Source organism: Takifugu rubripes, chromosome 2, assembly GCF_901000725.2.
Source record: "Takifugu rubripes chromosome 2, fTakRub1.2, whole genome shotgun sequence".
Classification (NCBI taxonomy): domain Eukaryota; kingdom Metazoa; phylum Chordata; class Actinopteri; order Tetraodontiformes; family Tetraodontidae; genus Takifugu; species Takifugu rubripes.
The window spans coordinates 10,838,616-10,866,579 of record NC_042286.1 but is presented as its reverse complement, the minus strand read 5'-3'; the positions used below and the strand labels follow the sequence as shown (position 1 = coordinate 10,866,579).

Sequence of the window (27,964 nt, the reverse complement as noted above, 5' to 3'; positions counted from 1 at the left end):
ACGTGGCAGCGTGAATATCATATAAAGAAAGAAAGAAATGGAGCGTAAATTAAAAAAGAAGGGGGGGGGGGGGGGGGGTTACCCATGGAGCCATATTGTGCCCGTAGAAGTCTCTTTTGCTGCTGATCTCTCTGTCATTTATCCCCTTTTCCATGACTGTCATTTTGCGTTCCTATTTTCACGCTAAAGGAAAATCAGAAAATTTGCATGAAAATATCCAGAGGTCGTGTCTTTTTTTGGACGCACACGCCCCCGCTTGGCTGGTAGGAACCACCAAAAGGACGCCCGGTGGTTCCCGGAGCGGGTTGGGAACCCTCTTAGCAGCCCTCGCTTGTACCTCCTCTTCGGCGGTGACTTCAGCCTCGGTTGGAGGGGGCGGAGCGGGCGGGGAGGCGCTGCGCTCTGCTCCCATGTTGATGTTTGTTGTTTGCGAGGGTGGCCGCGTTGTGAGAGAAGGGGGACACACGGACGTGTCCATTGGTCTGTCTGCATGCCTGTTGGCCGGTGCGGGGGGGGGGCTCCAACTTTTTTCCCCCTAAACGCGGTTAAATGTGGAGGATGCTCCTCGGAAGGCGCGGATAAATCGCAAGGAAGGCTCCGTTTGGTCGCACGCACAGACCCGAGTGTTCCCGAGTGACGGCCGGTGGGGATGCCGGGGCTGGTTTGAGAGCGCCCCGTCGTGCCGTGTGGTTTTCGGATTTCCCTTTTCAATCGAAGTTCTCCTCCGTGTTCCTTTCCAACTCGACCTTCTACCCTTCAACTTCTTTTTGGTATTTCTTGGGGGGAAAAATGGTGTTGTTCGCTTCGTCCTCGGCTCGCAGCAAACCTGGATAACGACAGGAGCAGCTACGTGACAACACCCCGATACGACGAGCAGCGATACTTTTGGATCACGGTAAGGCGGCGAATTAACAGCGGTCAGAGCAGAAAAACAAACCGGGCGAGGAACCCTCGGTGTCGGCAATGCTATGTGACTGACAGCGCAGCCTGGAGCACACCCATACATTCATTCCTTTCGCTCCTTTAGAGTTGGATACTCCTACATTAGGGAAGTCAAAGCGGGAATTTGAAGATAACCCTTTATTGCACCGATCTTCCAACATGCTAACATTAAGAAAAAAAACCTCAAAACAACCCGACATTAAATAACCCAGCTTGCTAACAGCGTTAGCCTTAGCGGCACCATCCTACTGCTATCAAATGCTAACCAGGTTGCTAACAAAGGCGCTTTAAGTGTCGGTATGTAGGAACTACTGGTGAAATTGGCCGTGGTTTATCTTGCTTCGTTTACTTTTATTTCGCTTCACCTAACTGCTTAGTTTTTAATCGAAATAGGTGAAGCTAATGTGAGCGTTAGCCAGGTGTTATTAATAATAACAGGAAGTGTGTCGTTAACTTTGGACAAACTTTTGCGCGTGCACCGACTCCAGCCTGCGCGTGACGTTGTTAGCCTGTCTCCTAATCCAAGCTGTGCCTTTTCCCCCCCTCTTTGCAGAGACACATCTGGCCCGGGATTAAGGCACAAGTGGGGGATTATAATCAGCAGTCAATGCATCTCGGGGTGTCTGAGTCCATGAGAGAGTGCGAGTACAGCCAGATCAGCACTCGCAGCTCCACACCCATGGAGACCCCCTACAAGAAAAGGACCCCAAAGAAACGGAAGTGGGAATCCTTCCCTGGTCGGAATAAATTTTTCTGCGATGGGAGGATCATGATGGCCAAGCAGACGGGGGTTTTCTACCTCACCCTTGTCCTCATTTTATTGACTTGTGGACTTTTCTTCACTTTTGAGTGAGTATTCCTCTCCAGTCTCCTCAACACCTGGCTTGTGACCTCTGACATGGTGGATTATGGGATGCATTTCAGGGGCTCAGCTGTCACAGTGGGGGGGGGGTGAGATATAGGTCAGTTATGTCACTGTCACTACAGGGTTTATGTCCTGTGATCTCCTCAGGGAACGGAGAGATGTTGGCACAAAATGTTTGGGGATTAGATGGACGCTCCTCCGACTTTGGGACAAATTAGGACATTGTATAGACGGGTTGTGTTTAGGATATCGCACTGGCTGCCGTGACAACGTGCAGGTTTCTGCTTTCAACTATTTGTTGCTTCTTTATGGGGTGGATTTTCTTCCAGGAAGCGTCCTTAAGACACAAGGCTTCTTTAAGTCCTGTGGACAGGAGTGGGTTGTAGTGTCCTTGAGCAAACCGCTATCAACAGCTGACCCGATGCGACGCTGTTTCCCCGGAAAGGATTTGATGCTTCGACGTGTGGTAATTTGCTCTTTACGCCGAAAGCAACCAAAACAAGTTGCTCTATTATTACTATGGTCCTGTTTCTAGTTTCAATTTTTTTAAAAATAAGCGTTTGTTGGTGTCAGGAGTCTGTCTGACGCTTTTGTGGCTCCCACAAAAGAGCAGCATGTCTCCCCCTCATTAAGTAACCTATGATCAACCTAGAAGAGCTGAACTCACCGTCCCATGAGCCAATGCCTGAACACGCGCCTCTCTTTCTCCGCCTAATCGCAGCACAATCGCTGTGTCATGCTGCAGAAACGCCATCTCCCGCTGATAAGAATCCCGCTTCATCATGAGATTTTTGTTGCTCAATAGGACGGCCTTTATCGGACGCAGAGAAAGCTTGACGGGCAAAATAACGCGCAGCGGGCGAGGACTGTCGGTGGTGATCGGAACACGCTCGTCACCCAAGAGCAAATGGATAGTGGGTCTGTTTAAGACGCCACTTCTTTAGGCCCTGCGCGTTCCTCCACGGACAAAAGGCTCCACATCTATTAGCAGTGACCTCTGGACCACTTCATCTGTCTATACGCCGTCGCTTCAGCCGAGATACCAACGTAAACCGCGACCAAAGGGCAGACCGCTATTGAAATCCCACTTATTTCGCTGATGTACACGTCTGCGTCTTCTTGGAGCCGGATTGACCCCCATCACCCTGAAAAAGGATGCCAGATGCATCCAAGTGTTATCTGAATCCCCCACAGATCGCTTCATTTCCTCAACCACAGCCAGTGACTGGAACTGAGCGCTGTGCACGTCCCTTTTCTAACTACAGGATGACTTTGTGACCACAAAGCCACCTTTCAGCTTAGTAGTGTCCATGTTGATTTACTGTTACCCCCCCCCCCCAGGCCGAGTGAGTCCTCACAGCTCTTCTTGCTCTCAGTCTCCCCTCAGCTGAAAGGAGACATTTATCTGACGGGGCGATGGTCACCAGACCGGCAAACTCCCCTCTGTTGTCGCTGACTGTAATGCTTTCTGATTAGATTTGTTTTTCTAATCCCTTCAATGTGAAAATGGTAAGAGAGCCAAGTCTCGTTCATTTTGTAAGATCGGGTGGGTTGAAGCTTTAAACTTTACTCATCCATGCTGCAGCTGATGTGTGTCTCCCAACAAAGCGGACGTCTCCTGTAGCTGGAGACACCTAGAAGCCTTTGATCTGTTAAGCAGGGCCTGGGGATGGTTAATTAGATCAGCAACACTCGCTGATGCTTCTGGATTAAATAGGCAGGTATCAGCGCCGTCGTCATTAGTCTCTCCACAGAGACTCAAATACAGTCGACTTTGATGAACCTCCATTGTTAACAGCCCATCAGTCTATTGTCCAGTGAAAAAGGAAAGCGTGTGGTCCCGAAGGATTGCTGGAGAGGCAGCAGTTTCCTGTAATTTATGCCTAAAAGGAAGCGTTAGAGTTGCTGTAGCAGCAGGCCAGCAGACACAGACAGGCCAAAATTAAAAAAAGCCACACGCTAATTTTTCCTTTGATTGCTTTTAACTTTGATTACAGCGCACATTCGCTGTGGCGTTGTTCCGCTACGCTTCTGCAGTGTCACGTGATTGGTCTCCGTCCAGTCCTGCATTAATTCTTCCACCGGTTTCTTTGTATTTTTGATGGGGAGAGTCAAGGTCTGGCCATTCCACGTGCAAAAACGAACATTTTGTGCTCTCTGAGCCACTCTTTTACAATTTGAGCCCCATCAATCCTGACAGTGTCATCTTGGAATATGCCCGAGCCTTCGGGGAAGAAAAAAATTCCATTGGTGGAACAACCGGGTCAGTATATTCAGGTGGTCATTCTCTGGGCCCAGAATGTTGCTGAACCTAGACCCGAACAACTGCAGCAACCATAGATTGGAGCACTGTCCCCCACAGGCTGGTCCAGTCGGCACTAGACCTGATGAGTGCATCGCTTCTTCTGCCTCTCTTCTTACTCTGATCCGTCCGTCACTCTGGGACAGAGGAAACCTGGACTCGTCACCACAGGACCTCCGTCCATTGCTCCAGGGCTCCAATCTTTACGCTCCCAAGCTAATTGAAGCCTTTTTTTCTGATTAGCCTCACTGATTAGTGGCTTTCATAAGGCTAAACAGCTGTTCTGGCCCAATCCCCAGAGATCCCTTCACATGGTGGGAATGCTCTTATGTTCACTATGATACATGGCCCCGAGTTCTACTGTTGTTTTTCTACAATTTGACTTCACTAAAAATGTTTAAGTGGTCACCGATCATGAGTCACACAGCGAATATCTCTGCAACAAGGAGCAGGTGCATTTTTTTAATTAAAGTCAGGGCAATAAATGGGTCATTTCTATCATTTTAAAAGCTACAAATGATACTTTAGTGTGATAATGGAAATCTCTATTATGTTAGCATGATGCTAACAGATGAGCTTCGACGCAGCTACATCTGTATTCTAAGATTTCCAGCGACGCATCTCACCAGTTTTATTGTAGTTTTTAAATGTTGTGTTTTACACCTCAGTTGTTCTTCAGCCTATTGTAAGTGCTCTGGTAAAGGCAGCTCGTTGGAACTCATTAACTAATTTTCCCTGTGTAGTTTGTCAGAACGTCAGAGCTTTTCCGCTGACAATATAATCGTGACTTTATCGGGATGCTGTCCAGAGGATTTTGTGTGCGACTACAATTTCCCCCAGTTTTAATCCTGCTGGCTCATTAGGTTTAATTCTGGATGATCCTCGTGTGTGAAAAGAGAATAAAACGGTCTGATGTCATGGCGTGGTAGTGTGATGTGGGGGATCATGGGAGATGACCCCGAACCCTTCGAGACTTGCGAACCCTTTTAATGCTGCATGCGCTTCAGGTCGGGCTGATGGGCGACACCTTTTTGGAGGGAATGTGGGGAAAAATAAAACCCAGCACACTCCAATGGAATGTGGACCAATGGAATTTGAAAACAAAACATGTAACAGTTGCTATGGCGATCTGGTAAATGTGTTTAAGTTCCTTCCATCTGGTTTTAACCTGGATGGTAACATGTATATACCAGCTGTAGCTGAAGAGGGCTACTTCGCTCCCTGGTGCCTGCCTGTCGGCCATGGGAACGCAGCGTACTGTTGTATTCCTCACGTGCACACCCGTAAGAAGTGTCGGATTTTTTTCTGGCGGATCGTGGTCGCTTCGGGGCTCTGAGCTGATCCCTGTTCTGGTAAAGGTTCATCATCGGCGCCTTTGCTGCACTGCGCAGCCGCCACTTCGCTCAGACTCCAGTTTTCTGTAACTGGCCTAAGTGTGAACACCTCATCCATATTTATTGATGTTAATGCTCCGAGTCCAGGAACAGTCAGACGGTGCATCTCAAGGGGTGGCGACGTGCACGGAACGTTTAGCCAGACGTCCCGCCAGAGATCTCCGTGTGTCCTGCTTGTTTTTATTGTGTGTCTGAGGGGTGCTTATCCATGCACAATAAACCGTGTTAGTCACCAGCAGACCTGGGTTTGTTTATTGTTCTGTTGCTGGTCCCCTCCAGACATCCATCCCTGTGTGTTGTCGCACATGTTGCCTTCTATGCCTTCATTCTGCCTTTGGACAGTTCACTGAAGCAGATGTTCAGATGTTTTCCTAGTGCTGTACTTATTGGCTTCGTTATTTCCACATAATACGACGGCGTCGGGAGGTTGTTCTTATTTTGTAAAGTGATCTTTGTTGCCATGGTGACACATGTCCTTCACAGAATGTCAGTGGATTATTCTCTTATTCATTTGTCTTTAAAAGTCTCCAAATCTCCACATCTTAGTTTGAATTACCACATTTTATGCTAAATCCTCTTATGAGCCCAACCAGTGTTTTCAAACCCATCTGGAAGTTGAGCTCGAAGAATATTAAAAGCATATTTCTCTCCAAATTGCTACTGTCTGCCTTTTTACTGTGGCCTGAAATAAACCTCTTCCTAGTTCACATTTTACTTATTGTGTGATGTGCAAAATCCCGTACACATTTAGGGCACGAGTGCTTCAGTCGTCTGGAGTTCCCTAGATAAAAATACATTAGATTCGTTATACAGTGTCACATACGGGATATGAACAGGCCATATTGTTGTGTTGAATATGCATTTGAAGCACTTGGCTTTATGCTCCTCTCAAGAGTCATTACTCACTGGAGCGACGGGGATAAAAGGCATCATCAACTTGGCCATTTATTATATTTGGTTGCTTCTGTTGGTCAGGAAGGCAGATCTGTAGGTTCTGTTAGCTGTACGCCAGCTCAGTACCCTGTCACTGGGTGTGGAGAGCTGCACATCTGTGCAGATTCTCGTCTCTCGTTGTAATTTTCTGTGTAAACGACATCTGACACAACTGCATTTGACCTTAAAGCTTTTTGAATGTCATGATTCGGTCTATTCTATTATGCTTTTCCTGAATGCTGTAGTCTGCTTGTGTGACTGTTTCCATAGAAACTACAATCTCTGGAAATATACCACGTCTGACATTAGATACCGTCCGTCTCCATGGCAACACATGCCTTGCATCCCGCATAAATATAGGATTTTTATTTTTTTTTGCAAAACCTGAATTCATGATACGCTGTTAATGTATTTGTACAGATATTTTTCTTCTCTGTATCATCTTGAGGCACTAAATATAGAGGATTCTTTGCCAATTGTTGAAAATTCTGTCCCAGATGATGTGTTCATCGTTGTGGAAACCGGGCGAGGTGTCGCCTGCGTACAGCTTAGCCTCTGCATTGATCCAGAGTCAGGGTCCCTATTGCATCAACCCTCCCTCTTAAATGGATTCAATGTTTAATCCGTCCCCGTTTCTCTCGACTTGTCACCTTCCATCACACTCCACTGCATTTTCATTATGTTCCCGATGTCGGACACGTGGAAACGCCACTCCTGAGCCAGTGGCCTGTGTTCTCTCAGCCATCCCCAAAAGTCCTTTCCAGATGACAAGATTATTTTCCTTGAACCAGGCAAAAGCACCAATCTGCATATTTCAGTGTTTTTCTCTTATATAATGACTTACACACTGTGCATTTTTTATTGATTCTGAAACGTTGCCGTCACAAGGTCGCTGCTCTATTTTCATATTTTGTGGAACGGTCGGGACACTGCCTGTTATGTGAATTCCAGTGGAAAAACATTCTGACTTCATCTGGTCTGTCTTTTCCTCCAAAAAACCACAAACCCCAATCAAAGGGGAAATCCTGCCGACTTTGATGTGGGTATTTGTCTTTAACTAATAGCCAGCAGCGGGCGGATGGTGTTTCCCATGTGATGATAATATCATTTTCATGCTCTCCAGTCAGTAAACAAAGTGCTAATCATACTAGTTGTCTTTCTGAAAATAGGAGTTTAACAGTAGAATGAAAACGTCTGATGTCTCGGTGTGAAAGGACGGATGGATTTGAGGCATGTTCCGTTTCCTTAACGTACAACCTTCATGTTTATCAAATGCAAGGTTTCAGTCGGTCAGCAGTTACCTGTGTGGTGTGAATGTAAATGCTAATTAAAGTTCCAGGGTCTCTGGCGGAGTGTGAAGGTTCTGGTCGACTGAGACACGGTGGATCACAGTCTTGGAACACATTTCTGGATGATGTTTCCGCTTTTCGCGGAACAAAAGAGGGACACAATCCCAGCGCGTCGAGCGCTGTTAAATGAATAAACTGTTAGCGAGCGTCTTGGATGATTTGTTTTGATTACACGCCGACACAACCGGGGTCTGGAGCTCTGACCTTGGGAACCCCAGGCAGCAGAGCTGTTTATGCTGCAGCGTCGTCCTGCCTGCAGCCCCCCGCCGATGTCCCAGACTACCCAGGGCGTTCTGCTTGGTTCAGTCCCACACCAGATGTAGACAATCAGCAGGACTGACACGTGTCCCCTCAAATGTGTTAACAGAGTTTCAGAAATATCTCCTGGCGTACTGTTGAGATCCAGACCGTTTTGGCACATCGCACTTGTTGACCAAGGGACATTCAGGTACTAAAGGTTGTTTCGGAATGAGAATTATGTTATTTGATTCTCAGCGGTGTTTTGGTCAGGGCTTTTAAAAAAACATTGGATTGGCCGCTCGGCCGTGCACATGGTCGTTGAAGCAGAACGTCTTTGAGTGATTGTTTTGGGCCTGAGGCTGTTCTGCTCATTACAACGTGCACCTCATAGAGCCACATTTTGAAAAGAGTGACAAACAATGAAGGGACACCGTCACGTCCATGTCATTCCACCACTGCGCCACGAGTGCACGCAGAATCGAGCCATCCCAGTTTACATACACTTTAAATAAAGTGGTATTTAATTGCCTGAAATTTCATCCGGCGCGTGTGTTTCTGCACCGTGGTTGTCGACTGTTGCGGCACGCTGCTGCTGTCACCGCTGGAGAGTCTCTTATCCGCTTAACCCACAGAATTATTTTGACGCGTCTGTCAAAAGGAAAGACGTGGAGAAAGTTTCACGCTGTTCTCTGGCTAATCTTTGGGTTTTTTTTCCTGTGTGCATTGGTTTTTCCTTTGTTTGCTTCCTCTTTTAGGACTTATACTTAAGAAACAGTCACACATATAAACCCCACCTAAACACTGGTCGTCAAATGTTTACACAGTTTAATGAACAGGTTTCATTTGAACCCCCCGTCTCTATTTATCCATAGCTGAGAGTGGCTATTCATCAATTTCCAGTTTTTACCACGTCAAACATTAGTGCTCAGTACTCACCTGACAGCGTTTGGTCTCTCTTTGCTAACTTTTTTCTCCCTTTGTTTTGTCTGTTTTGTCCAGTTGTCCATTCCTGGCGCTGCAGTTGACCCCAGTTATTCCAGTCATAGGTGGTGTGCTATTTATCTTTGTACTGGGAACCCTCCTGAGAACCAGCTTCAGTGACCCAGGGGTCCTGCCTAGGGCCTCACCAGATGAAGCGGCTGACCTTGAAAGACAAATAGGTGAGTTCTTCACCGCGTTACGTTTCAATTTGCTGGCGTTCAACACCTGTCGGGAGATCTCCCACAACAGAACTGGGTGTCAATATTGGCTAAATTACTCACAAAAAAGTGGCACAACTGATTCCCTCATCTCTTAAGGATCCCACTGCTCCGTCGTTAAAAGGATTATTACTTCTTTTCTTTGGTTTTGCTTTTTAAACCCATTCAAAAGTTTTCCTCCTTTGGGACGTGATTGGTCTGTTTTCCCAGCAGTGGTCCTTTCCGTGTTTCAGGCCGCCGGGGCCTCATTAAACAAACTCTGGACCAGTTTAATTAATCTCATTAGGAGACTTAAAAGATTTTGGAGAAGGTAAAAGACGACCGGCACAGAGCAGTGGCTCGGAACATCAGTGCGTAATAATGCCTTGTGGGCAGCATTTATTACAGAGAACAAACAAATTAAATGCTGAAAATATGAACACAGCTGACCCAAATTCCTCTGTCCTCATTTCATCCCAAGTGATTTCCGTGCGTTGAAATCATGTGTAGCAATCGACTCTTTGTTACACGTCGCCTCATTCACGCAGACGCCGTGGTAACTCGGCCATTAAATGGCACATCGCAGGTTCAGCTAAGCCCTGTTTTCCATTACACCTTTTGTAATTTCACTGGGTTATACGCCCTGTTCACATCATAGACGCCACAGGGAAGCTCATGGTGCTGGGAAAATCAGGTCTTTTTACCTACCTTTGCTGCAAGTTCTCTCCATTTGGTCCCGAAAACCTGTTTAAACCAGAGCAGAAAAATCAGAATTCATACCTGGTCATATCTGAGATTTCACCTGCAGTTTCCCTCGGAAGACGAATGAAAATGGATAATTGTTATCCAAGGTAGGTTGAGCCTGTTTGACATGTTAAACGTGTCACAATGGCCTGAGATGTCTGTAGTCTCAGTTTCTGGAAGGCTCATCAGTTTCATAGCTGCAGGGAAAGAAAGGCCTGCTTAAGTGTTTAAGTGCAAATGTTCGAGTCCCTCATCGTCTCTTTGAGAGGAGCTGCAGTTTGATAGCGCCAGAGAGAGCGCACGCACACATAGGATACTTTACCTTTGTTTGATTCATCTGTGCTCCAGTCACACAATGGTAAACTGTGCGTTTCTTCCAAGTTTTGCTGAATTTTCTTCCTGCTTTCTCGGACTTGTCACTCTGTTGATGATTTGCTCTCCTGTGGCTGTTGGTCTCGCCACACACTTGGAATTCTCCTTCCTCCCGATCCTCTGTGCAGCACGGTGCTGCTTGATTACAGTCGTGGCGTGGCAGCCTGACACGCAAGACATTAGAAACACATCTGTTAGCTCTTAGCCGATCACCCAGCCTTGTTGCGCGTTAGGTATTTTTTTTGTCTCTTGACTATTTTTAGATTTTCTCTTTCTTTAGCTGGGATTTAGAATTGCTTTCTGCAGCACTTTAGCTTCATGCATTAATTTTTTACACTGTACGTGCTAGTAGAATGTATGCCTGTGCAGATAGTATAAACTTTTTTAAACTAATGCACACTCCTTGATAGTATCAAGCTTTCACGCCACCAGCGTGCGCGTCATTTATCCCAGAAATCACAACCACCAAAAGCTGCTGAGATCGACCAGCAGCCTTGTGAATAAATGATGATGTTTTGAATTCAAAAGAGCTACAAGGTTCAATTACTAAGCACCCCCTATTGATCTGTGGGCTAAATCCTTCACAGGATACATTGAGATCTTTCTACTTCAGCTGCTTTAGAAGCCAGACTGTCACTGGTCTCTGCAAACACAAAACTTTGCGATCTGCTACATTGTTTTAATCTTAAGTATGTGGTAAATGCTGTTAAAGTGCTAAGCCTGGGGTTGGCCTTTGCTTCAAATGTGGCGTGTTTAGATGCCGTGCTGCCTCTGCAGCTGGACCACAGCCATCCCACACAGTGTTTATGATGCCACTTGAAGTGATGTGGCACATTTCAGGCTTGTTGTTGTTGTTGCTTTGAATGTTAATGGAAAGAAAACATGCAGTTGGAGCAAAAATCCCCAAATAGAACAAGCAAATTCCTCTTTCCAGATGTTCCACTTATGAAACGCTGCTGTAGGAAACTGAAGCTGTCTGAAAGTTGCAGCTGGTGGAATTTAGAGGTCTAAAATAGACTCAGTGGAGCATAGAACCAAGCCACAGTGCATTGCTGACAATATAAATGCAATGAACTGCTACAATGGGGAAATAAAATTGCAACTGGTGGAAGCACGGGTGCTAAGGAGCAGGGATATGAAGCTCTCTAGAGTTGTGCTTTGGAAATGAACTTTAATGGCAGATGGAATAAATGTGTTACATTTCATGTGTCTGCATCGACCAGACGCTCTGGCAGGAACATTGTGAATATGCTCTGACCTTTGATCAGAGTGAGAGGTCACAGCACTTTGTTTCCTTCCTTCCACCTGATTTTATGAAGCTACAAGAGTGAAGGTGATGGCAGCAAGTCAGTTTGTTCGTTCAGAAGCTTCTAAGCCGACTCCTAACTCGCTTTTGGCTTTTTTGTTCATGTGTGATGTTGGAATGACTGAACAAAGCCCATAATACCTTTCTGTGCAGTTTAATTTAATGTCCATGTCCTTTTCTCTGAGCAGTGGCTCACTTTAACTGTTCTCTGTGCTTTGTCTCTGTCCTAAAATGCCACATGTGATGGTGGTGGTGCTCTTTGTTTCTCACTTGCTTTGCTTTCATGCCCAGATGTTGGCGGGCTGACAGGTGGACCAGCCATGCTGGCTTTGTGGAAGAGTCAGAATCACACTCAGTCACAATGCATAAGAACTGACCCCCGTTGTCTTTTTAGATTTCAACGTAATCATACATTTAGATGAATGACTTAAATCACATTTGACACGGCTTCTGCCCAATTTTAGACACGCGTGTCATATTTCCACACCTTGCAGGCCAGCTTGAGCCAGTATTTTAGTCTAGGACAGGTTATTATCAGCACTGACTATGAGAAGCTGTTGGAGGCACAGAACAGTAAATACAAGTAGAGTGTTAATTAAAATCCAAAGATATCACGTTAACGTTATAATATAGATGTCTAAATTCTAGGTTTGATGTGCCTTTTGAAAATTCCAGAAAACTTCCAAGAAGTTCTGACGGTTTCTTGGCAGGCCGGTTGCGTGGATTTCGCAAACATTTTGCATTGCGGTTGCCTCCAGTTCTGCCTCCACACAGAGCCGTGTAATTATTAGTTTCCCTTTCGTTCTCACCAGCAGGCCACCTCCTGCACAATTTGGATGACATTGGAAACCTGTTCAGCTCCGTGTGCGAGGACATGGCGAAGCCAGCCGGATGTGTGTAGGGATGTGTTACCCTGGGTTTGCCCCGAAGTCACATTACAGCAACTATTCAAATATAATGGGATCTCTTTGATTTCCATATGCAATTGTTGCAAATGTATTCTTTTTTTCTATTTAATAAACTCTCCAATTTTATGGTCCCAATTCAGAGATATGACAACTAGCATTTTGTGTGTGGGTGTGTGTGGGTGTGTGTGTGTGCGTGTGTGTATTCTGTTACATCACTTGCCAATCAATTTGTGAGCTCTGAGGTTTCTATCAGACCAGATCAACAGTGGTGGCAAAGGGCCAGTGCAGTCATTTATTTATTTATATGTGTGGGATTAGGGAGGGCCGCGGGGGCTTTTGGAATGCAAGAACTGCCCTGAAAGACTGAAACTGGCGCTCAGTAACTGCGTTTGAGGGTTATGATTATGCAAACTCACTTTTGGAGGACTCGGAGTCGCTGCAAATGTAGGAATCCTCTCAGGGTTGTCCTCTACAGCCTGAAATTGGGTTTGGGATTTGGGGGGAATTAGACTTGATTTCACGGATGGAGCCTTTATTTAAAAAAAGTAACTGCCCAGAGAGTAAATTCTATATTATGATTTAATGTTTAAATGTGTGAGATACTGATAAACTGTGAAAGTGAATTACACCCAGTCGCACTCTCTCCTGTGGACTTTGGCACAATCACATCCTATCGGTCAATCGATGTAAATACTGTAATGAACAGTGATAAGATGATTCAGGCTCTGCCTGTGTTTACATCTCCAATCGCGACAGTAGCTGCGGTATTTGGGGGATGAAAGGCCTCTTTCTTGCATCCAAGCGTGTTTTTGTCTCGTCATCACCGGCGAACATCAGTGGTGTGTTGAGAGCAGGCGTTTCTCAAGGGCAAGAGATTGTGCTGACACATCACAAACGGAGAACCCGACATGTCTTTTTGTTTGCTTTTTGTCGATTATAGTTCTTTGCCAGCGTGGTTTTTCCTCCTCAGACAACAGCTTTCTATTATTTTCAGATCAGAAAGGTGATATCAGAATCTCCAAACGTCATTAAGACGTCGTCCCCAATGATACAAATGATATTACAACTACAAACGTTCCGCCGCCAGCGTTAGTGACACCGGACGGGACCGAACAGCTTTTTAAAATGTGACCTCGCTCTTAATTCCACGAGATTTCTCGAGCAGCAGAAAGTAATTTGGACCGTGAATCATTCGCACACTCCCCACATCTATGGGCTCTCTGTGGAGCCTCCTGAGAGGACAGAGAAGCAGCAGCATGGGGGGGGGAGAGGTCCATCGTCATCGATCACTACAGAGATGAATTCACTGCAACACATTTTGTTGGTTTCCTCTTCTCTCCTGTTGAAATGTCAGACACCCACACAAGCCTCTCGGTCCCATTGCAATCCCCTACTAACACACAGTCCTATGTTAGCAAAGCTTCTGTGTAAAGCAGCCCCCAAATGATCTTCCTACACACAATATCTCCAACTCTCACCGTGCCTAAAGGTGGAGAAAGGAAGCTGAACACTGGGAGATAGAGACTCTGACTTTAACTGCTTGGGAATCCTTCTCAATCCTCTCGATGAGCTACTTTCCAACATTTCCTCCTTGGATTATGAGGCCTGAAGAGCTGTTTTTTTAAAGTTTAAATAGTGTATCGTTCACTGAATTAAACGTCAGGCCTTTTACCAATTATGTACCAATAATTCTGGATGAGCCCCGACCAGAAAAGTTTAAGAATTGGGAGATAATTACACACGGTGACCTTGTGTTGTCCTGATTAAAGAAACGTCTGCTTTTCATAGGATGCTCAGATTTTTAAAAATGGCTTTTTCAATTTTGTTTGTGCGGTTTTCCTCCGTAGCTTTTTCTTATTTGAGCATTGATTGCGCTCCATCGTTTTTCCACAGACGTGGCCAATGGCAGCACGGGCTACCGGCCCCCTCCCAGGACCAAGGAGATCGTCATCAACGGTCAGACAGTTAAGCTGAAATATTGCTTTACCTGCAAAATCTTCAGACCGCCACGTGCCTCCCACTGCAGCCTCTGTGACAACTGTGTGGGTACGTTAAGCTCTGCTCCGATCTAATGTCCCTTACATGAAATTTGAAAGGTTTGTTCAACAACAGGAATCAGAATCATCACCAACTTATCATCAACACTCTATATTTTCTTTCATTTTTTTCTGTTAAGCCCCGTAGTGGTTTTTAAGGGTTTTCACACACATTTTTCATCTATTAACCAGTTCACTATCAAGCTAATAGCACGTCAGGAACTGTAAAATGTAGTTATGAACTAAATCTCAAAGGGCACCAGAATGGGTGACTGGTCTAAAATGTCAGTTCTTCTAGAGTTTAGAGGGGAAAAGGAAAATGTCCACCTAGTGCTGATTACCATGGCAAAAACATTATTTTAAGAGAATGACCACTTTGGTGTGGATTCGGCTCAAAGGTTAGAACACCCAAATGTTGAAACAGCTTATTTCTAGGGGGGGGAGGGGAATGTGATGCTGTGGTTAGACCAGGGATTCTTGACCCTTGACCGTCCAGAGATCAAGCAGAAAGGAGACATGAAACAGCTTTCAACATGTGTACATTGGGATTTTCTAGAATTGTCCTTTCTGAGTACCACTTGTTTAAATTTGAGGGCTCTTTCTTACTAAACACAGGTAACTGTTGATAGAACCATTGTAAACCAAAGATGAAATATGAGCGGCTGCACATGACAAATTCAAACAAATAGCACAAGTAAATACCGGTTCTACTTGTTTCAAAGTGAAATTAGGAATAAAAGAAAGAAAGGAAGGAAATACTAAAACCTTTTCAACCCTTTATGCTAGTATATTATGTGGTAGATATTATATTGCTACATATAACATGACTTTTTTCCTTTTCTTTCTGTGGTTTTATAACTGCAGGAAACTAATAAGCTCTTAAATAAGGCAGGACTGACGGTGCGTTCCTCTCAGACCTAAAGTTTAATGTTTGAGCCCTGTGTCCCCCTGGGAGTGATGCAGGCATCATATATTAACTCCTTTACTTTCTCGCCTGCTTCTCTTCAACAGTAGATTTGCTCAATGGGTTGTAAATCCAGTTGTCATGTCTGTAGTGGAGGCGCTAATTTGTGTTTGTGGAGGATTTGGATTCTATTCCAGGTCTATATACTGCTGCATCATTAAAGGATCTTAAATTAAGATTTAAACTGTCATTATTATGTAATCAAACAATTAGAAATACACATAAATTATATTTTCAAGTCATTATGACACATCACACGGGTTGTTCAAAGCCCGTGGGCTAGTAATACTCTGCACCCGGCCCGTGTTAGTATCTAATGTTACCAATTTATTAATGTTAAACCTCAAATTGGGATGTTCATAGGTTGGAGTCACATCCTGACCAAACCAGAGAATTCAGCAAAACATTGATTACTGAACATTATTTCACCTCAGCGAACAAACACTGGCTTTCAGTACTTGGTTAAGCATTTACCAGCAGACCCAGTCAGTTTACACACAGTCATTTATTTGTGGCAGGCTGCCCCAGTACGGACGCTGCCTGTCACGTATTGATTGTTCTAGTTTCAGAGCTGTAAATACTGGTGATCATGCAGCAGCAGTATCTAATACACTGGTACAGTTCAGGCTTTTCCCATCAATTAAGAAGTTTTTAAAGTTGAAATCCTGTTTTCATGCCAGTTTGTGCACATTTCCCATATCTTAAAATGTTAACAGAAGCCCACAGTTGTGTGTAAGCGCTTTGGTACTGCGCTTGATTTAATTACCTTGATTATTTCAGCTTTCTTCTACACGATGTTACTAGCAAAGACCTCTGACAGAGGATATTGGTTGATTATTTGAAATTAACTTGATTTTTCCCGTGTTTCTGCCCACTCAGAGCGTTTCGACCACCACTGTCCCTGGGTGGGCAACTGTGTGGGAAGGAGGAACTACCGTTTCTTCTACATGTTCATCGTGTCGCTCTCCTTCCTCACCATCTTCATCTTCGCCTTTGTCATCACGCACATCATTCTACGTAAGTAGCCGTGAGGTCTTCTGCACACTCCCGACTGTCCTCCAGGCTGTTCCTGAGCCAGCAGCTGTAGGTGGGTGTTGTGGAACGCTCCAATGTTCTGGTCCATCGCCGTCTTTCCAGCTGGAAGGCTGCGGACACTCGAGCGAGAGTCCTAAATGTCAGCGGATCAGTGCTTCCCTGGGACAAATACAGGCTGAAATGAACTGCTGGAATATTCAAATGAATAGTCTCTTTATTTGTAGATGATGTGCTGAGTCCAGTTAGACAAGTAGACTCCATTGCTTTGGGAGAAGAATGTCAGTACTAGTTAAATAACAGTACATAGATTGTAATAAAGTGTTGAGAGCTGACACGGTTAATATTTATCCTTTTATTGGGCAGCTTTCAGTTGCAGCACATCACGCTTGAAAAGACTAAATGCGGTGCCAGATTTCATGGACGTGCTCACTTATTTTATCTTGCTGGCAGAAATGTCTGCTGAAAGTAGCGGTCCTGGACCACGTCGTCGCCAGCAGTTCCCACATTCAATGAGCTCGTTTGACATTTCTGTTGGGAGCAGCCTCATCGAGACTGAATGTTTCTGTTCACAGGCTCCCATCGAAGCGGGTTCCTCAATGCACTTAAAGACAGCCCGGCCAGATATCCTTTCACTGAAATTAGATCGGCTGCTTCTGCCATTTGTGTGTTGTGTCGGTTTTTGTTTTCTTTCAATAAATTACCTGATTTTCTCTATATTCAATCATTTTACAGCTTTGCCTGGATAAATAAGGGCCAGAAATCATTTTTTGCTGTTTAAAGATGTACGTGAACTGCTCATCCTGTCTCTGTCCATAAACTTGGACAGTTTTTGAATTTATCTGGCTCTGACTCTGCTGAGGAACATGTCAGCCTGTTACAGATGCCAAGTGCTGGATGACTTAAGCTGCAGATGTTACTTCACAGGTTTGCATTATGTCACAACATCTGCATTCATAATTTAGATTTTGGGGACTCTGAGCTTATAAAGCAGATATTTTCATCTGACCTTAGACAGTGAAGGCTTCTGGCAGAAGGCATCAGAGGTGATAATTGCTTTCTCTCCAACAGTAGTTTAATAACGATCAGTTGATTGTGTCCTCAGAAGGAGTGAATGAGATGATTCAGTTGATTTTTACTGCACAGCTCAGCACACTGGCCTGTGGTCTCTGGGAACGTTAAACGGGCCTACTGTTAAATACTGTTTTTCAAAACTCCCAGAAGGACGTGCGACATCTACCAAGTAGTGCACTGGGGATTTGCTGGCTTTAGATATCCTGAGATGTAATTACAGCTCCCTGCAGTTCATTCTCATGAAGCTTCATTCATCTTGGCCTGTGTCTGTATTTTTGTGCTTAATATAGAACAGAGAAAATCAGAGGAATTCTGAAAATTCCACTCAAGTGAACTGCTGATGAGACGCTGTTTGCATGGGGGGGGGGGGGGGGGGGACTTGAACTGGTATTTGTTTTCCAGAGTGGTCTCTTTGTATCTGTTTAAATGTATAACAGATTAAATGAACTGCCATAGATTTTCTTCCTTGACTGTTTCACTGTGCTGGAGGTGGTGGTGTGTTTCTTCTCAGTGTGGTCCATAGTGGGCCTCTCAGGCTTCCATACCTACCTAATCAGCTCCAACCAGACCACCAATGAAGATGTGAGTACGTCATCTTAAACCTCTGAACGTGTTGTGTAATATTTGTGTTGCAGCAGCTGTGTAGCTCTTTTCCTCTGGACTGAAAAGTGTCTGTGTTGTGCAGTTCTGCAGTGTTGTGTGTAATTTGGTTTAGCCTTGCCTTAGACGCCCCGTGTCAGAATAAGCACTTTGTTACATTTCAGAAGGGTGTTTGTCTTGTCCTCTGACATTTTGACTGCGCCGTGCGTTCCAGATAAAAGGCTCTTGGTCTTCTAAAAAAGGAAAGGACAACTATAACCCCTACAGCCATGGCAACATATTTGCCAACTGCTGCGCTGCCCTGTGTGGACCCCTGCCACCAAGGTATGACATTTAACTATTCACAGTTGTGATATGAGGTGACCAGAGGTCAGCTTTTGCCCACATGTTGACTTATCACCGTGTGTGTGTGTGTGTGGGTGGGAAGGGGGCTGGGGGAGGAGCATTGCCTCAGTGGTCCGCGGTTATTTCTTGGATATTTCCCACTCTGGAAAAAATAAAAAAAAACTGTTCTCTTATTTTCTTTCTTTAATAGATCACTCCATCTGTTTTTTTTGTTGTAATTTTATGTCCGAAGGGAAAAGGGATAAAATAGAACTTTAGCTAGTCCTCCCTCTGATGTGAGGGGCTTTGAAATGAGCTCGCCTGCAGCCGTTCGCACAATAAAGCGTACTTAAAATACCTCTAAATCCTACATCAAAACGTTGCCTTCATATATCGATTTTCACACTGCTGTTCATACGGTTAACAAAGTGCAGACTGTCAAAACTCTACATTCTCATGACCATGTGACTGAATGCCGGTGCTGGTTTCAGAGCCCAGCCTCCGAGTATTTCGGCCCGACAAGTCTGGACACGAACATCCGTGAAACTACCTCAAACCGATCTTTCCTTTTCCTCATGGAGGCTAGAAAAGAGCTCACACTTGGCCCGTTTGGGCTCGGTACCTACTTCTCTTATCTTTGCTGGCCACTTTGAAGATAGAGCACTTGCAGTGACGCTATCAGGACACCACAAACTCGCAGCCTATAATTGAAGATGTTAGCGAGATGCACTCCGAAGCCACAGGACGCCAGTAATAAGACTGGCGTGTGGAAGGGGAGGGTCGCCCGTGGCCCGGTGGCTACCATCTGTGTGTGTGGGGTGGTGAGGAAGTCCCGCTGGAACCACTAGTAACAAAAGAATGCTTCCCCTCCTCCTGAAACTTCGACTGCTTTGAACTCGCAGCAACAGAACCCTTGATGTTTCTTCACTGCTGATATGTAGATTCTGTAATGGCTACCCCTCGTGTTCCTAATGTTTCCTCTTAACCGCGTTTGCTTCCGCTCCAGCGTGCATTAGGAGTAACACAATCTGCTGCTGTAGGTTTCCTGCTGCTGATGCTGCAGCAGCTCCAGCCTCATTTGTGTCTGTGTCCAATATTTGTGAAGGAAAAGGTCATGAACCTCTTTGTCTCTCTCTGACTAGTCTCATTGACAGACGTGGCTTCATCCAGTCGGACACGCCGCAGCTGGCACCGCCAACCAATGGCATCACCATGTACGGGGCCACGCAGTCTCAGCAGAGCCACATGGTAAGAGCTCGCCGACATCGGGGTCGTATCTTTAAAACATGGGCACGCTGTTGAGCGTTCAGTGTTTTATTTAACGGTACTAACTCTGCTGTCAAGATCCACTCTGCCTGCAAGGTTTTGGAACACAGGAAGCTCCTTTCTGACAGGGTTTTACCGTAAAACCTTTTGAGGGAATTGTGGGAAGACGTTTGATGTGCACATCTTCCGTGTGAACCGCCACTCAGCTCTGGTTTTACATAATTTCACGCGTAATTAGAAATGAGCAGGAGGTTCATTTGTTGACAGTCCTGCGAAGCAAAGCCGCGTTGTTGTGATAAAGATGTCAGTCAATAATTGGTCACTTCCCATTATGACGCGAACAAACACATTCTGAAGCTGTGTGTCACCACCGGAAAATAGTTCCTCCACCAGCGAAATGCTTTCAACATGAGCTGGAGGCTGCAGCTGTAAATGGGATCCATCCGACAGTCCTGCGAGTGAATCACCTCTGTCCCAGCTTGGCCCTGATACTAGCGACGAGGATCGCTATCACAGCGTCTCGGGTCCGCGTGACTGTGGTCGATCAGCTCAACCACCTGTGTTCAGATGACTTCGCTATCTCACCTGACTGAGACTAACGTGACGACTCTGGATCATAAAGAGCAGAACATTTGTGGTGAAGAGGTGAGGTAGCGTCACAGGTCATTATGAACACATCATCTGTCCTGCAGACCCCAGATCAGACTGTTGAGAACAGCTGCTGCCGTGAGGACGGACGTCACGCTGACCTCACTAACGGGTTTCCTTCATTAAGGCAACAAGTGCCCCTTTGTTGGCCTTAACCTCGGTCATTAAGCACTGGGTTAAAGGCTGCTCCACACGCGACACTTCTACCTCACATCGACCTGTCAAACACGGTGTCAGTCGACTTCAGAAAGACTTGTAATTGGGCGCGGGCCATCGGAACATTCTCTTAGGTTAGCGGGTTGGAAATAAAACGCCATCTGTTTTCTTTCACACTTATTGGACGTCCTGTTGCACCAGCTGCAGGACGTTTTTCTGCACACTGATATAGTGAACCATTAACTTAATATCCGTCTGTGAAAGCCTGATGTGCCACATGGATAACACATGTGCAGCAGATCCTTTTCAGTCGTCTTTTTTCCTCTTCTTGACAAATACTGTAATCCTTTTTTCTGTGTTGGTTCGTCTTCAAATTCCAGATTTTTAGGAGATTCTGGCATCACACAGATTTTGGAGAAGCTCATTTTAGTAGCTCAGTCAAACCTTGAAAGTCTGAAAGTCACCTTGATCAAATAAAACGTATATTTTTATATTGTAATTATTACATATACTTGTTGTAATCTCAGGCCAGCTCAGGCAGGAGAGTCCTCAGCCATGAATTATATGTCTTTTCTTCCTAAGCCTTAAATGGCCATGGTCTCAACAGGCTTTCTTTAACGGTGTTCTCTCTTTTTAATTATAAATTTTGCGCTCCAGCTCTGTTCTTAAGGTTGCCCTTGGAGGCTGAAAGCCTTGTGATAAGCGACACCTTGGTTGCATCTTAAAATGACACCCTGGCACGGAGAGTTTTGTAAGTTGTTCCCAGGGTAACTGCAAATTATGTCATTTTACGCCTTGATAACATGCTTCTTTCGTTTTGGGAGCGAGGGGTCAGGTAGCAGACATTGGCTTGCTTCAGTTAATGGGTCAGTCACCCACAAACTGCTGCACAAATGTGCAGGATTCCGTCCCTCCTGTGGGAATGAGGGTTCTTGGTCTGGAACATTGTAAATGGCAGTATAAGTTAGCATTAAAGCCATCTGAGGTCATTTGTGTGCCACTCGTCCTGTAACCTGACAGTCCATTTCCTTTGTAAATATTTCTATTTTTGGTCTCCGTGCTTCCGTCCTCTCCCACTTCCCCTGTCGCTGTCTTTTCCTTTTGTGAGCCTAAAGTTATTTTTACACATGCACGAACCCACAAAGTGCAGCTCGATCTGCAGCCATTTCCTCGCTGATAGCTGCACAGCGGGTGCTGAGCGCCTGGCAGCCCACAGCCTCAGGTTCAGTTCCCCTCATCAGCGCTGCAGTCGGCCGAATGCTTCACCAGAACCGGTGCTCACGACTGTCACATTCACCAGTAACTCATTTCTCCCGTCCACTAATTACAAAAGTGTAACATATCTCCTGAGCCAAAGGCGCGGGGTCGCCCGTTCCCAGGCGGTCCTCTGGTGCTGTGCTTCACACACGCTCTGCTGTCCAAGGTTAGTCTGTCAGCGTGTTACATATTGCTCCGTGTCTGCGGCTGCTTGCTGTGGGGGATGGACAGCGCTGACTCAGTCCAGCCCTGACTGCTTATAAAACATGAGTGGGCATGGAAGAAAGAGAAGAGGACAAAGCTCTCCATCTTATTTTCCCACCTCTTAATTTTCTTCTCTGTCCAACACACACCCGCTGGGTGCGCTGGTTCTGACCGTTAGCCCACACTCACGCTGGTTCTGGCCATTAATAACAGCCGTGTGCTACAGATGAGATAAATGCGCCGTTATTACAGCCCACCTAAAAAATGGCATCTGCTCTTTTTAGGTCACTGAGGTTCAGACGGAAAGGTGAGACGTGCTTCACATTCCCTTTTTATGGGGTGATGTTGATCGGAAAGTTCTCTTCCTGTATGATTTAATCTGTGTTTACCTCCTTGCCAGGGGTCAAAGGGCTGTCAGTCTTCTCTCACGTGCACCGTTGCTCTGTGGTGATGAAGGGCTAATGGGCTGATGCTAATCCCCCTCTAGCTAATGTACAGTATTGATGAGCCGAGTTGCTCTGCTCCACTTTCAGATGTGTGATTTCCTCTTTAAAATGAGACGCTGCAGATCAATAGGCTTGTTTTGATCTTTGTTCCCTGACCTCAGCTTTGGTGTCACTGGGGTGGATGAACGTCCCTCATAGTGTGTGTCTCGGGTCTAACAAGGGTACTAACATCTTTCTTTCTCTCTCTCCTCTCCTCCAATCCTCCCTTTTTTTCCTGTGGTCCTCACTCATGTTTTGCCTTCTTGATCTTTTTCTTCTCTTCCTCTCCATCTGCCTCCCTCTTCCATTCCCATCCCTCACCTCCGGCACCTGATCCACCTCTCTGGTGTCCTCCCCCCTCCCCAATCGCTGTACCTGGTCCTTGCTTCTGTTCTTCTCCTCTCAGTGTGACCAAGACCAGTGCATTCAGAGCACCAAATTCGTTTTGCAGGCCGCCACCACACCCCTCCTCCAGCAGCACAGCAGCGAGCCAGTCATCTTGACAGCCTCCCACGAAAACGGCGGAACGTTACCCGGCCGCGCCTCCCTCGTCTTAGGCGGCCCGTGCACCTCGCTTCCCCTCGGCCAGCCCACGCCTCCGACATCCACCTCCAGCCTCAGCTGCCACGAGCCCGCTGACATGCTGCCAATCCACGGACACAGCCACGGCCTTCAGGAGCCTGTGGCCCACCACCATTATCTCACCCCAGAGGAAGTACCCTCGCCGCCAGGTATGCTCCCCTGCGGCAGCCCAATGGGGCACAACCACACCATACAGGCCGGATTCTACGACCCGGCCAGCCAGGACTCGCTCCACGAGGATTCTGTCAGAGGACTGGTTAAGCTCAGCTCTGTCTGACGTCGGGCTACACGCTGCCCCACCTTCCGCTAACCTCAACAAGCACCGACAAAGGTCTCCTGTGCCACTTTAGTTCCAGTTCACTCTCACCCTGTTCCTTTGCTGCAGCCAGCGGGACTGAAAATTACAGCCTGCGGTTTCACAGTTAGCTGACGGCGAATGAATGGAATTTTACAAAACTCCAGTGGAAAACAACTGTCCTCAGCCGACGTCTGCTGGATTTGGGAGCGTTCATTTTTTTAGTGTGGTGTATGACAACACAAGCATGCTCTTTCTTTGTATTTAAGGGAGCGGAACCCATTAGCTTCTGGGAAACGGATGGGAGAATACAAATTAGCATATGTCTTTGAGCCATTACAAGCAAAAAATATATACTGTACATATAAATGTATTGACAGTACACTTTTGCCAAAATTATAATTTCATTTGTTGGCTCACAGGTCTGCGTTTTTAACTGATTTGCCTGCTGCTGATTGGCCTGATTCTTGCCTTTCTGTTCCCTTGGATGTTTTCAGCGGTGCAATGGTTGACATCACCGAGTTGCATATCATGTCCTTTTTATGTTGGAGGAAAAAAAGGGTTGTACTGTACCATGGTTATTACAGATCTTTAAAAAAAATCTATTTCCTGTGGATATTAATAAAACACAAACTTTTTATCAGATGAGGTTAAGTTAAGTTAATCTGCTGGTTGAGGAGGCGGAATGATGCCCACGTTGTGCTGATGATGTACCTTTATGGTTTTATCTGCCGACTGGATGTTGAGTCTAAAAAAGAAAAACCCTGTTTTATCAACTGGTGATAGGGACAATCGTGACATTTTCTGGACAACAAACATGTGGGCCATTATTTTATCTGTGGTCTCCATGTTTCAAAGCCAAACCAAATTTGAGTCATAATTTAAAAAGCAGAATTGTTCACTTTGTCACCTGACAAAAATAATTGGACAGTGAATCATAACTGGCCTTTTGATTTGCCCTCAGCTGCTCTTCCTCTGCTGCTCTGTAATTCTCTTGAATTAAACATCTACTGCCACCCTGTGGTCATTCGGATGCATTGCAGCCGACAGACAGCTTCTCAGAAGTCAAACGCCTGTAGACTTTATTCACCTTTACATAGAAGTTTCAGACCGACCCTGCTGCTCTTTGGTATTAGGACGAAACAGAGTGAGGTCATTTTTGCCAAAGGTTGATTTTTATTTCTCTGCAATGAATCCGACTGCAAACAGACTGGCCAAATGTTTCAGACAAGTAAAATATTAAGAGTAACAGGATTAAAAACCTCACTGGGAAATGAAAATCCCAGTTATCCCAGAACGTATTCTTAGTTTGCAATATTTAAAGTGGCGCTGTTCTGCAGTTCCACAGGAAATAACAAAAGAACCCACGTTAAATGATTCAAATCTTGATAGTTTATTGGGCAAAAAATGAAATACTTCCATCCGAGTACCCACTGGATAGTTTTAGTAATAGATACAAGCATCTATGAGCTCTACTTTTTATTTAAACTTTGCAAAATGCTTTAATAGTAAGTCACTGTGGCTTTTTTTTAAACACAGATTCCTTTGAATTCAATGTGCGCCATTGAACGGAAAACAGGAGATAAACGTACTGTAGTCGTCGCTTTAAACTCACAGTCTGATGATGATGATGATGATGATGTCCGTCTGCAGCCAAGACGCTAAACTAGCTTATGACAGTTGCCGGCGAAGGTTCTGCCGCCTCCGGCATTCCGAAGTTGTCCGGGAATCACCACAGTTTGACGTCGGCGAGCTCCAGGTCTCCCATGATCTCCAGCTGGTCGATGCTGCTGAGGTCCTGCACGCGGTGTCTGAACTCGAACAGGTGGGATCCGTTCACCGCCAGCTTGAACTGATGGGGCTGACACAGGATGAGGACCTGAGAGGGGGGGGGAGACAGACGTTACGCTCCCGACGTGCATCCGCAACCCGGATCGGGGCCTACCTCAAAGTACTCCCCCGAGGAGAAGGGGAAGAAGGGCAGCTCCCGCTCCTCCTGACCCCAGGCCCCGCCCAGGTAAGAGTTCCTGATGAACATGCCCGACTTGATGCGGGGGTTCAGGTGGAGGGCGACGTTCTCCGTCCCGCTGCTGCGCAGGTTCACTGTAAAACTGAACAGAACTCGTCAGAAGTTGTTGGCCGGCCGCTCCTCGGGGCTGTAAAGGTGGGCTTTACCTGTGAGGATACATGCTGACCTGGCCTTTGATGGTGATGTGCTGTCCTGGGACCAGCCCTTTGAGAATGCTGCCTTTGTAGGGGAGGTTCTAGAATCAACAATTTCAACTTTCTCTGTTATTTTCTGCAACATGTTTTCCAAAGAAAGATCATGTCCGGCTGCCCCAGATCGACACGCTTTGATCAGAAATTCCAGCATTTTCCGAAGGAGGAAGAAATCCGCCGACAGAGCGTGGGGAATAGTCGTGCCTAATGAAACTTGCTTTTCTGACTCAGAAATAGACTCTTTCCCAGAATAGACTGGATCTGCAGTAAAATGGATAAAGCAATTTCACCCACACCCCGTGATGCAAAAGGAGAACTTACCAAGTCACCTGATTGTGAGTATATCGCCTAAGGAGGGGGACAAATTTAGAGATGGTTAATCGGATTTGTTAGGAGGAAAAACAAGCGTATGATCAACTTAGGAGAAGAGAATAAAGCGAAGGCGTAGTTACTGAGTTAGGGATGTAGCCGATGGCGTGCACCCGGACGCTTCCAGACACGGAAAACGTGTCGACCCCCTTTAATGGAATTTTGTGCTTGTATTCCAGCAGATGGGCGCCGTTTACTGCCACCTACAGGAGAGGGCAAGTACTTTAGCACCCAGAATGAAACCGCTTTGAAAGCGCTTGTTTGGGTCTCCGCTGACTTTGAAAGCGTCGTTTTGCACCAGGATGATGGTCTCGAAGGGGGCGCCGCGTTTGTAGGGCAGCTGGTGGAGCGTTTCCTCCTTGGCCCAGCTCCCCTGCAGCAGAGAGCTGCACACCACGCAGGGCGAGTCGACAAAGCGGGGGCTGAGGCGCAGGGCCACGTCTGAGGGGGGTTTGGTGCTGCAGCCGCTCGACAGGTCGACCTGAAACCTGCAGGGAGGTCTGGTTCGGGTCAGAGGAACATTGAACACGCTGCTGCGCTGACATTTAATGGAGTAATCGTGCCTTCGGGTTAAAAGCCATAAGTTAAATGCTGATCATAAACAGGCTCAAACATTTTAAATGGAGGAGGTAAATATGCGGTGTCTGTTAAATCTATTGCATGAACATAAAAACAACAACAGGGCCTTTATACAAAAAGCATTTAAATAAGCTACAATGATAAAATGACGCCAATCAAACCTGTCGTGGCGAAAGTTTGTGATGGTCTCGACTCACCTGTCGGCATCAGGAGGCACAGAGCCCTGGATGATGATGATCTCCCCCGGGTGGAGCCCTCCAGGTATGGGCCCTGTGTACGGGACCACCTGAGGAGGACAGCAGACATGAGGACCCCTGCACTGACACCAACGCGAATGACGGACAGCCACGGCTGCAAGTGAACGCCTCATTCATCTGCTGGTCATTTCATGGCAACACGGTCACTAAATCCCCTGTATTTTCACACTACAGGAGGGTTTGTTGGTGATGATGGCACAAGATTACCTTTCGTAATGAGTAATCAAGTATAAACCTCTTACCGGATTGAGGACTGTGTGTTTCGCGTTTGCCACAGACATCAGGCGTCTTCTTGCAGCCTCCAAAACCTGCAGCTGTGCACGAAAACAACAGAGTCTGCAGCCAATATCAGATTTCGCTGTCCGACACCGGGATGATGAAGACGGCAGGCATTTTTATTTACAACAAAGCGCGTGCGCGTGGGCTACCACGTGATCCCCTCGACCCGACAGTAAATCGTAACATGAGCTCTTTTTAAACACAGTTTATGTAAAATGATATTGCTCATAATTGACATCTACGTCCAGCAAGTAATGTGTATATAAATGTTTAGAATTCGCCCTTGAAATAATGGTGAAACCGCCGAAATACAGAGCTCTTATTTTGAAGAAGGGAAGTGGAAGCAGGAAGTGAGATTTTGAGCTTTTCTAATTGGAGGAGAACGTCTGGGCACGAATTATTAGATCAGTATTGGTTAAACATGTTTATTATAAAACTTATTGTGTTTTATTCAAGCCGAGAGGCATTTTGTCTACACTAGATCGTTTGCTTAAATTTTAAACGCTACATTTTGATGCGTTATTGCGCCAGATAAATCGTGTTTCATCTTTTACTAAATAACAAGTGAATTTAATTAATAATCCAGCATTCCCAGTACAATTATGAAGAAAAAAGTTAACATCATACATTTTTAAATACATTTTAATTCATTTCCTTACCGGAAGTAAGCCATATAAACCTAAGTGCCAGATTTTATATGTACTATAATTCCTCAATTCTGAAGTTTTATCTAATTTTTGTCGTCTTTTTGAGAAGTGGGCATAAGCCAGCGTGGAAGCTCAGAGATCTCCAACTTGCAGCAGA

General features: G+C 45.8%; 2 protein-coding genes across 5 annotated transcripts; one reads left to right on the top strand and one right to left on the bottom strand.

The window, feature by feature from the left end:
• Positions 1-346: 346 nt before the first annotated feature.
• zdhhc14 (zDHHC palmitoyltransferase 14) lies at positions 347-24,472 on the top strand. 4 transcript variants are annotated; one of them, XM_029826053.1, is made up of 11 exons: positions 347-895; positions 1,496-1,791; positions 9,025-9,185; positions 14,427-14,579; positions 16,413-16,550; positions 17,141-17,189; positions 18,119-18,221; positions 18,454-18,563; positions 19,706-19,811; positions 22,379-22,401; positions 22,986-23,221. In XM_029826053.1, exons 2-11 carry the CDS (start codon positions 1,550-1,552, stop codon positions 23,080-23,082), a joined length of 1,182 nt encoding a protein of 393 aa, XP_029681913.1. In that variant the 5' UTR covers positions 347-895; positions 1,496-1,549; the 3' UTR covers positions 23,083-23,221. The 4 variants fall into 4 exon arrangements, with proteins under 4 accessions (XP_029681913.1, XP_029681921.1, XP_003962470.3 ...); XM_029826061.1 differs by having other exon boundaries at positions 350-895; positions 23,031-23,221; XM_003962421.3 differs by lacking the exon at positions 22,379-22,401 and having other exon boundaries at positions 350-895; positions 22,986-24,472.
• Positions 24,473-24,830: 358 nt separating this feature from the next.
• LOC101074025 (galectin-8-like) lies at positions 24,831-27,289 on the bottom strand. Its single transcript, XM_029826091.1, has 8 exons — positions 27,124-27,289; positions 26,822-26,910; positions 26,323-26,533; positions 26,129-26,248; positions 25,998-26,024; positions 25,632-25,720; positions 25,402-25,567; positions 24,831-25,335 (listed from the first exon to the last, which is right to left on the bottom strand). The coding sequence occupies exons 1-8, from the start codon at positions 27,160-27,162 to the stop codon at positions 25,186-25,188; spliced, it is 891 nt and encodes a 296-aa protein (XP_029681951.1). The 5' UTR covers positions 27,163-27,289; the 3' UTR covers positions 24,831-25,185.
• Positions 27,290-27,964: the final 675 nt, after the last annotated feature.

Coding starts and splice junctions, on each gene's coding strand:
- zdhhc14 (XM_003962421.3), top strand. CDS start 1,550: ATGCATCTCGGGGTGTCTGAGTCCATGAGAGAGTGCGAGTACAGCCAG. Junction 9,186..14,426: donor TGACCTTGAAAGACAAATAG/GTGAGTTCTTCA, acceptor GTTTTTCCACAG/ACGTGGCCAATGGCAGCACG. Junction 19,812..22,985: donor AGTCTCAGCAGAGCCACATG/GTAAGAGCTCGC, acceptor TTCTCCTCTCAG/TGTGACCAAGACCAGTGCAT.
- LOC101074025 (XM_029826091.1), bottom strand. CDS start 27,162: ATGTCTGTGGCAAACGCGAAACACACAGTCCTCAATCCG. Junction 26,249..26,322: donor TGCAAAACGACGCTTTCAAA/GTCAGCGGAGAC, acceptor CCTCTCCTGTAG/GTGGCAGTAAACGGCGCCCA. Junction 25,721..25,997: donor ACTCACAATCAGGTGACTTG/GTAAGTTCTCCT, acceptor TGTTGATTCTAG/AACCTCCCCTACAAAGGCAG.